We start from the raw sequence: 10799 nt of genomic DNA, 5'->3' as shown, positions 1-10799 counted from the left end.
GGGGGATCGTCCACTGCATATTGCTCTAACAGAGACGATGGGATGTAAGAGAAACAGAAGGAAATAAAAAATGATGTGCAAGAGAGACAAAGCATGGGAGAGATGTGGAGCTTCAACCTCTGGTTTTATCATCAAACAGCAAGGACAGACACTGTAGAGGACAGAAATCCAGTGTCGCACACATGCACAAATGTACACATTAAAATATTCAAATGTTTCGGGGCACACGCCTGAATAAATGCTGGCAGATGTTACGCAAAGCTAACCCACACTCTATTCCTCTCACTTTCTGAATCACACACTTACAGAATGAGACTCAAACAAACACAGCTTTGTTTCACTGGACTCTTCTGCTCCTGGCTCAGATAACACACACACACACGCACACACACACACACACACACAAAGACACAAAGTAAATGCATGTGCAGGAGGAAATACATTTGGCGTAGAGACAACTCAATAAACAGTTTCTCTAATTGTTTACACTTTTTCTTGTTTGTTTAAGTTAACCCAGACAAAAATATGGCTCGTATAACATTTAGATTTTTAGTATTTGGCAGACGTTCTGATTCATAAGCTCAAACCTGAAATCTTCACCAAGCGACCAGTTAACGGCCTCTGAGCAGACATAGGAGCGGGGAACTTGAAGTTCAAGTGTGCCGTGAAAGAAGGTCGGGGTGTGTCTCCTTCACCTTTCCTCCTCGGCCAAAGAAGATCTTTGGTGTGTCCAAAACTGCCCCTACTTATCTCATGCACTGTTTTACGTCATTTTCTTTGGAGGCCTTAATGCATTAATTATTCTATTTGCACCGTGTTGGCGTTGGTGTGTTTCCCCCCAGACCCTGGCTCCCGTAAAGATGGCTGACGCGGTGCAGCCAGGCCCCAGCAGCCTGCGGATACCCGGTGAGACGCAAATATACACTACTGTACTGTTTATGCTACGTTACCATGGCGAACCTGTCAAAATGACTCACTTCTCCCTCTGGTTATCTTTTGGAGTGTGAACGCGCCGACCTCTCCATGGCCCTCTCCCACTTAGGAATTATTACTGTTATCAGATTCCAGTCATTCCAGTTCACTAAAAAACTTTCCATTTGACATCTGGAGCGTCAGGAAACCTAAGGTGTTGTGTTCATGTGTGCTCGCAGCAGCAGTTGATGACTATCACACAGGTTTCTTCGGGCTATTCCGTTCATTGCCGCTTTTCCCGAAGCTGAAACATCTTAATGTATGTAATGTATAATGAGATTTTGATAGTTAGCCACCACTGTGTATCCTTACATCTCTCTTTCCTTTCCTCCTCCTCTTTGTCTTTCTCCGTTCATTCCCAGTGGATAATTTATCAGCCCCGTCATCGCCTGCGACAGCTAGAAACGACTGCAGCATCACACCCCTCACACCCTCACCCTCACCGGTAATGATGCACACACACGCACATGCACGCACGCACACGCACGCACACGCACACGCACACACACACACACATTCACCACGGACACACACCCAATCCCCTTTCTACTTATTTTCTTCATATTTAGCTTCTAAACACAACCTGTAAACCCACATCCACTTCTCCCTGCCATTAGTGGTTTATAATAACACTTAAACTTAGAGCTTAAAGTGAAGTGTAGACTTAGCTCATTCCCCAATAAAAACTACAATCTGTGGGAAAGAAATGTCTTCATTTCAGTACTAAAGGAGGAGAGGAGAGGAGGGGGGGGGCTACAGTAGGAGTAATCATGAAGAAGTATTCCCCGATCAGTACCGTCTACCAATCACACAAACTCTCCCTTTCAGCTGGTGGAGGTCAAACCCAGGATGTCCTGTCCGTTCTCGGTTGTCGTGGCGATAGACTTTGGGACGACCTCCAGCGGCTACGCGTTCAGCTTCACACAGGACTCAGAAGCCATTCACATGATGAAGTAAGAACCTGTGTGTATTGTCTTCTATTCAATTATGGTCTTTTATTTTCTGGCCTTGACATCTTTTTCTCTCCCTTCCCGTGCAGGCGCTGGGAGGGCGGCGACCCAGGGGTGGCCAATCAGAAGAGCCCGACCTGCCTGCTGCTGACTCCTGATTTGCGGTTCCACAGTTTTGGGTTTGCGGCCCGGGACTTCTACCACGACCTAGACCCGGAGGAGGTCCGGCACTGGCTGTACTTTGATAAGTTCAAGATGAAGATCCACAGCACAAGTGTAAGAGAGATCAGGAGAATCAGATGAGAAAGATGGAATATATGGGTCAAAGTAACAGAAAGCATATTTGACCTATAATACATCCTGACAAAAAAGGGCCAATTAAGAGCAAACTGCATTGTGGGAAGTGTAATATCCAGTGTTTTTGGGATATTATTCCCTCAACATGCTTCCATTTGAAGAATTTCTGCATTTTACTCTCCCAACTTCTGTGTTTGCTGCAGGACCTCAGCATCGAGACGGAGCTGGAGGCGGTCAACGGACGGAGGGTCCGAGCCATTGAGGTCTTTTCTCACGCCCTGCACTTCTTCAGGGAACATGCCCTAAAGGTGAACTTTAAAGCGCCGGTTCATGATTGCAGTATGATGCCTCGTGGTGGACACATTTATGCACTGGATTATACGTGTGTAATGTATTTACATAATTACGGCTTATATAATTGTGCTTGGCTTTAATGGGCGCTCATAACTTGAGTGTTTTACCAAAGAAAGTGTTTAATTGGACCCGTTTCAGGAGGTGAAGGACCAGTCGTCATCGGTGCTGGAGGGAGAAGATATCAGATGGGTAATCACCGTCCCCGCTGTGTGGAGACAACCTGCCAAACAGTTCATGAGAGAGGCTGCATACCTGGTAGGAACACACACACATGCATGAATCCATGCATAGAGCAATAGATATGATATCTTGCTCTGGTCTGACAAAAACATTTTGGTTTTGACTGAACAATGACAATTGTCCAAAGTGTTGCCATCAATGGCTGCCAGTATCGTACGTACGTGTAACTATAAAAGCTCCTGGTTGATTGACTCAAACTTTTTCAAAATCAGAGCCGTGTGTGTGACGGAGAGAGAGGAAGAACAACCAGGAGATGGAGAGAAAGGCAGCGTATATGGCATGAGATAATGGCTGTGTGATAAATGTTCCCATGGAGGATCACTTACTATATAAACACACACACACGCACACACACCTACACACACACACAGATTACAACGCTGCACTTTTGTCTCCATCTTTCTGGTATATATCTTCCCATCAACACACACACTCGCTGTGACTTGTAGGAAGTGTACGTACATGGACAGGAATGCAGGGGGTCCGATCACAATACACATCAATGAGAATGGACCAACCTGTGCGTGTGTGTGTGTGTGTGTGCGTGTGCGTGAGAGAGTATGCACTTGTACAGTACATATTCAATAGTGCATGGGAAGTTCAACTTAATGCCATGCTCATTCTTGTTTTCTTTCTTTTTGATTTTCAAGTTTTCACACACACACACACACATATATCTCTCATCTGCCCTTCACTCACCCACGTACATACATAAACAGTCTTATGCATACACACTGGCCTATAGGCACACACACCCTGCGCTGGCTCCCAGCTTGAGGCCGTCGGGGTGTGTGTGCTTCCTGGTGATGATGTCATCACAAGTGAACAATGAGGGAGACCGGCATACAAACACAGGAAGTGCTGTCCAGACCCCCGCCCTGCGCGCACACACACACACACACACGCACACACATATCATTCCAGCCAGCCACTCAACTTTACACCCAATACATCAAGACTGTGCTTATATATCAACTCTCCTCTCCTAATGGCACTTAGGGTTTGTATATACAGACCAAAGCAGTATCTACATACATGTCTAGAAGCGTGATGGATGTTTGAGAGTGGCCTTTTTGCCGTCCTAGTATGTCAAACTCTTTTCTTTCTCAAGTTCACTCAAGTTCAGCCCTCTTCATATCTCAATGTTATCTGAAATGTTTCTCTCCCTCTCTGTCTGTCTTACTTCCTCTAGGCGGGTCTGGTGTCTCCCGACTGTCCCGAGCAGCTCCTCATCGCACTGGAACCCGAAGCTGCGTCCATTTACTGCCGTAAGCTCCGCCTCCACCAGGTGCTTGACCTGAGCTTGCAGCCAATCACAAACGGCTTTGATCTGGAAGGGTCCCGGCCCTTTGACTCCAGCTTCAGACAAGGTAGTGAAGAGCGAGAGTGTGTTTCTGTGTGTGTACTTTTTATGTGTGCGTGTGTGTCGGGGGGTTCTGGGTGACTTTGTCATTAGCATAAGCACGAAACCACAGTGTGTTCCTGGAAATGTTGTGGGATTCCACTTGGGGATTGTGGTTTATGCAAAGGACCAACTGGGTTTGTGTGTGAGATCTGACTTCAGATACTACTTGTGGTTTTTCCTCAGATGACTTAGCATTTTTGGGGAATGTGAGGTTTTCTATATCTTGTGTTTATTTTGTGGCAATGTGGCTTTTCAATTCATTATTACAAAGTTATTTGGGGCATCCAGTGTTGATTTTCTGCATAGACAATGCATGCGACTGGCAAAGAGAGCAGAGCATGGGCATTAAAACTATTCTGGTTGAATCATCAGTACAAAAGATGAACTACAACTCCAGCGATGCAATGGGCTTCAAATGTTGAAGGTCAGCTTTGTAAAAAGACCTTTGTATTACATTCAGATTCTGAGTAAATAACAATGGCAGGGAGTTATGTTTATAATTGCAACGAGGTTGGGTTTCTGGCCATCAAAAGTCCAATATTCACGCTCTGTTTGGGTCCCCGCTCAATGTTAAGTGCTCCACTCTGTATGTTACCTATCAGTCATTTGGTGCGTACAGTTGGCTTTATAGGAGATTTGTTGCACAAATAAATAAATAGTGTCCTGTTTAGCCAGAAAACGATGCTGATGAGAGTGAACCAAAACCAGAAAACCAAAACAATGAGCTGAAAGATGCTAAACAGCTGAGGGTGATAATTCTCTGGAGATTTGAGTTACAAGTGACTTCTTCTTACTTTGCAACTCTATAGCATGTGGATCCATAAGGTTATATGACTGTATAACTTTTCAAAATAAAAGGACAAGAGAGACTTTCTGGCTGCAACAGCTACAGGAAAATGCTACTAAATTGCAGCAAAGAGCGAACAAGGAGATTGATGCATAATTCAGAGAACATGGCGTCCAAAATCCCCGGCACAGGCCCACTTACACATATGCAGTCAGTGCCACGCACACAGAGCGTGCGCGCACACACTCACACACACACAACAACACACACGAAGAACAGGATATTGTAATTGGAACAAGGTGCAGTGAGACTATGATCTCACCCCCTCCCGCTCTGTCATTCTCCCTCTCCTTCACTTGCGTTCATTTGTCCTTCTTTCCCTCCAGTCGTTTTATCGTTCCCTCCCCCTCCAACTTTCTCTCTGCCTGGTCGAACACTTTGCAAGTCTGCAGACACAGACCACCACACAAACAGACATGCGGTATTTACACACACACACACACACACACACACACACACTTGGCATCACAGTCGTCATGGCTTTTACTATCTTTAGCTGCTTATTCCACCTCATTTCGTCTCCAAAGATAGCACAGGGGAGTCATTAACTCTCACACACACACACACACACACACTTTATTTTCTGCTGTTTCATGTAAATGGTTTCCAGACTTGCATTTCATTCATGACCGCCATACTAGGACACACACACACACACACCCACGTACACACATACGCACACACACCCACATACACACACACGCACACACACACACACACACACACACACACATACATTACCTCTTGCGTCATCCAGAGCCTTAACAACTGAGTGTTTGCTTTCGAGACAATGTAGTCGTTGTTGCTCTTTCTTTCCGTCTTTCTTTCTAATTATTGTGGTGTGTAGTACTCATGTGGTTTGAGGGTATTTGGTAAAAACCACTTGAACCGAAATTATTCAAAGATTTCACTTCGAACCCTATTGCAACACACATACAATTAAAATCAGGACCCATGCTTTGCTGTAACCAATGAGTCAATGAGTTTGTGTCATAAGAAGCCAGAGACCCATCGTCCCTCTTTCGCTCCTTTGATCTGCAGTTATTTGTCAGCTTAAAAGCCCTCATGTCTCATTGCTTGGGTTTACTTGCATGAATGAAGGCCCCTGCGTGTATCTGCTCTGTCAAACAGGCTGTCAGGTGTTTGGTATTTCTGTCGGCTGTGTGTTAAGCGTGTGTTCTGCTTTCGTTGGCCTCCCTCCATACTCTCAATCTGCGGTTTACGTGTCGAGAGCAAAGAGAAAGTTGACACGTGAGAGCATTTACAACAAATTGATTCTGTCATGTGAAAACATCAGGACTTTTCCTTTTTTGATTGCATCTAAAACAACTTGACACTATATCCATCGGGTAAATGACATGGCCTCTAGGCTTATGGAACTTGTCTGAACCGTGTGGCAAAAAAAAATACTAAACATTTTTAAAAAAGGGGCCTGGAGCAATATTTCAGGGGTACGAGAACTCCTGCTTGTGCCACTGGGACCCAGGAATCCTCGCTATCCTCGCTACTGCATAGCATTACAACTTATTTAGCAGGAAACGGCTGCCCCGCTGACGGCGAAAACGACGTTGGACGATAATATTTTTCCTCACTGTGACTTTTTGAACTGATTCCACCACCCAAGCTTTTCCAAATGTGTGTATAAAAAACTGAGGCATGTGGCGTGTTCAGCTTTGTGTTCGCTCGTTGCAGCGAGGGAGCAGTTGAGGCGATCGAGACACAGCAGAACCTTCCTGGTGGAGAGTGGAACTGGAGAGCTGTGGTCTGAGCTACAGACTGGTAAGTCTGTGTTGAGGGGGACAGACAGAGCCCGCATGTCGGAGATATTGATGGTTTTGACTTTTAACCCCAGCTGGTGGACTTTTAGCATCAGACACACCTCCTCTGTCATTTCTCTCAACCCTCAGTTTTTATTTACTGCATTCGCTGTGTTCTCTTCCAGTCCAGCGTGGTTGCTGTTTATCTACTTTATTATCTACAATATTTGTAATGTAGTAAACTCATAATTATTTAAAAAACGGATTGTAATAATATATTTTCTTAAATGTATAACCCAGTGTCCAGTTTTGCCTGAGATGATTAAATCCTACCCCGAGACAATTAAACTCTCTCCATATCTAACAGTCTTTTCTCTCTGTTGAGCCATGACAACAATCTGAGGAGTCACGAGTCCCTTGCTGACCCTTTCTGCTCCCTTTTCTTCTACATTGTACACAAGCCAAAAGCAGCACATAAACACGCGCACCAGCAGAGGGAGCGCAGCCATCATAGAGGCCTGGAGATTGTTTATGTTTCAGAGTCACACACACACACACACACACATATATTGGAAACATGACATTTAGACATTCCACAAAAAAAAATCCACAATCCACAATCCACAATTTCCTCCTTCAAATTGAGGAGAAACAGCATGTTCCTACAGCTGTGTCAAATATTTCCTGGCCCTGAAAACCAAACCGTTAAGCCAGTTATTACCGGATTTTATTTCTTTAAATGCTTGCCGTTCCCGAGACACTGAAGGCCTTCAATTGTGCGTGTTTTTGCACTCTTTGTGTAGGCGACAGGTATATTGTTGCCGACTGCGGAGGAGGAACAGTTGACCTGACAGTCCATCAAATCGAGCAGCCACAGGGAACACTCAAAGAGCTCTACAAGGCTTCAGGTACCAACACTCACAGTCGGCTCAGAACCACCAAAATAAACAACCTGCGGCTTCCAAACTGTAGTAGTTCTTCCAGGCGGTCCGTACGGTGCCGTCGGAGTAGACCTGGCCTTCGAAGCCATGCTGTGCCAGATCTTCGGTGAGGACTTCATCCAGAGCTTCAAAGCCAAGCGGCCGGCGGCATGGGTGGACCTCACCATCGCGTTCGAGGCGAGGAAACGGACGGCGGCGCCGGGCAGGACCAACGCCCTCAACATCTCCCTGCCCTTCTCTTTCATCGACTTCTACAAGAGACATAGGGGGCAGAGTGTGGAGGCCGCCCTGAGGAGGAGCAAGTGAGTGTGGGCTGTGTGTGTGTGTGTGTGAGAAGGAAAGGGGATGGTCGTCTGATTGAACAATGGGTTGATTTTGTGTGTGTGGATACCCGAAGATGCAAACGCTCTCCTCCGTGTGTGTGTCAGTATGAACATAGTGAAGTGGTCGTCCCAAGGGATGCTGCGGCTGACACAGGAAGCCATGAACGAGCTCTTCCAGCCCACCATCGTCAGTATCGTCAAACACATTGGTGAGAAACACACAACGCCGCGTGTGCAGACTCGCTCACACCGCCCAAACAAGTTGGATCCTGGGACGAAGAGTTGGCTGTATGGAATGAATGACCTTACAACCTTCTTCTCCACTCACAGAGGAGCTGATGGCAAAGCCGGAGGTGCGCGGCGTGCGTTTCCTCTTCCTGGTCGGCGGTTTTGCAGAGTCGCCCATGCTGCAGAAAGCGGTCCAGAGAGCACTGGGGCGGGCGTGTCGCATCATCATCCCTCATGACGTCGGGCTGACCACACTCAAGGGCGCCGTGCTCTTCGGGCTGGACCCCACCGTGGCGAGTGCTCGGGATCAGCTGTCGGTAACAGAGAAGCTCTTTGATGGGTTCTAACGGCCTCTCTCTCTCTCGCAGGTCAGAGTGCGCCGATGCCCCCTGATCTACGGCGTCGGCGTCTTGAACCGGTTCGTGGAGGGGCGCCATCCTCGTGACAAACTCCTCATCAAGGAGGGTCGAGAGTGGTGCACCGACATCCTCGACCGGTTCGTCTGCGTCGACCAGTCGGTGGCTCTGGGCGACGTCGTGAGGCGGAGCTACACGCCCGCTCGCCTGGGCCAGCGAAAGATCATCATCAACATTTACTGCAGCTCGGCGGACGACGTTACCTACATCACCGACCCCGGAGTCAGGAAGTGCGGGACGATAACTTTGGACCTACCGGAACCGTTACCGCTACCGAGGGCAGTGGGAGGAGCAGGAGGAGGAGGAGCGGTCCCAGAGAGGAGAGAGATCAGGGCGACCATGCAGTTTGGAGACACGGAGATCAAAGTCACAGCCGTTGATGTCATGTCTAACCGCTCCGTCCGGGCTTCCATAGACTTCCTGTCTAACTGAGGAGGAGCAGGAAGTAGAGACGAGGATTGGAAAAACATAGGACAAATAACAGATTCTAGGGATGATAACTGTGGGGGAAAAAGCGGTACTTTGGGCGTCGGCTTTGCATTCTAAGAAAAAACTCACATCCTGTAATTCAGACGTTTATGCTACACGTTTATTCATTAGAGTAGCAAAAAGGTCACGAGAGAGAAATATTTTTTATTTTTTAAGTACATACTAAAAAAACAATGTGTCAGCATCTCCCTTAATTGAAGAGTCAGGCGCCCTCTACGTCCAAGAAAAGAAGACATGAATTCGGTGTCATGTCACACCACATAATCCTGTCATTTTCCTGCCCAGAAATTATTCACAGGAACACTTGTATGAAGTCTGTAAAAGCTAATGCCAGCAGGTGGCTGAGTGCCCTCCCTGCTGCAACGAGGTGTATTTTAACTATTGCATTAAACTACCTAGAGTGAGACTCACTCATCTTATTATATGAAGACTGCTGCCTCCCCCTCATATAATGGATTATAAAGGGATATGTCACCAGTTCTGGTCTGATACCTCATATAAATCCTATTTACCCAGACTGCAGCTTTGTTTCTCCATTGTGACTATGGTAGTGCTCGACCTAGTGGCGAAAAGACTGAACTACAAGCTGTAGGTCATATGGGCAGTTAAAGGTTCCCAGCATGCAGGAGACACACTCCTAAGGTTCCTTCTCTGGGAAAGACTGTGCCATTATTGCAGAATATGCAGGTTTTTCATGAAGTACGTCATCATTCAATTTTTCATTGCAAATCAGGGTAAGAGCATCATCTGTGTGACAAGCTATTTCTCCATACTTAGTCAGATACAAAAATGGGAGTACACTAGCTAGCCTGTCCAGTTGCTTTCAACCTCATCTGCTTCTCAGTAGATGGAGACGGATCAGTTGTCGTCACTAGACCTTATGTTACGCCCAGTCTCGGGGAAACCGCATAACGACGGGTCTCCCCTCCCAAATAAGGACCAATGCTGTTAAAGTTCACAATATTTATATATTGTGATGTGGTATAAATAATCATCAGAGTGAGCCTGGCCCAAAACAACAAACAAAACAATCTTTGCAAGTAGCCTCACTTCCCTATAGCCCACCCAAAGTAAACAAAAGGTATCTTATCTACCTACTTAACTTGGAAACAGGAGAAAACAAGTGGAACAAAAAGGGCTTCCCACCCCCCACTCAAGGATGTGCAAAAGGCCCAAGTGCAGCATGGCCTGGTGGGAAGCTGGAGAGACAAGACAGAGGGCACCGGTCTTCACAGGTTCCCTCTTAAATGCATCCGTCCAATGACTGAGTTTTTTTTGGTCTAACTAGTCTGTATTGTATTAATGTAACTTTCCACATCACACACCCATTCAAAGCCACGTTGTATATTGTGTATGCTTTAATAAACTGTATTCCTGTTAGATTATCAGCCACTGTATCATGTTCATCTAGCCGACCTAACCCCGCTTTTTACCTGTGCAGTGATAAGCAAAGCATCATCCTTACATTATTCTAATTACATAATCCATGGCCTTACATTCAACATTAAAATAAAAACTCTTGTACCATTTTCCCACAGCAATACCATGCTTTACTTGTCCCATTTAAAGACCACCGGGTC

General features: G+C 46.3%; 1 protein-coding gene across 1 annotated transcript; it reads left to right on the top strand.

Annotated features, from left to right (window-relative positions):
- Positions 1-843: 843 nt before the first annotated feature.
- hspa12b (heat shock protein 12B) lies at positions 844-10357 on the top strand. The gene is made up of 13 exons (XM_034557251.1): positions 844-906; positions 1335-1417; positions 1801-1925; positions 2012-2198; positions 2423-2527; positions 2712-2828; positions 4006-4183; positions 6758-6844; positions 7626-7730; positions 7807-8065; positions 8192-8295; positions 8417-8607; positions 8683-10357. Exons 1-13 carry the CDS (start codon positions 861-863, stop codon positions 9160-9162), a joined length of 2067 nt encoding a protein of 688 aa, XP_034413142.1. The 5' UTR covers positions 844-860; the 3' UTR covers positions 9163-10357.
- The last annotated feature ends 442 nt before the right edge of the window (positions 10358-10799 follow it).

This window comes from Cyclopterus lumpus, chromosome 18 (genome assembly GCF_009769545.1).
Source record: "Cyclopterus lumpus isolate fCycLum1 chromosome 18, fCycLum1.pri, whole genome shotgun sequence".
NCBI lineage: Eukaryota > Metazoa > Chordata > Actinopteri > Perciformes > Cyclopteridae > Cyclopterus > Cyclopterus lumpus.
The sequence above is the reverse complement of the archived record's forward strand: the minus strand, read 5'-3'. Positions and strand labels throughout refer to the sequence as shown.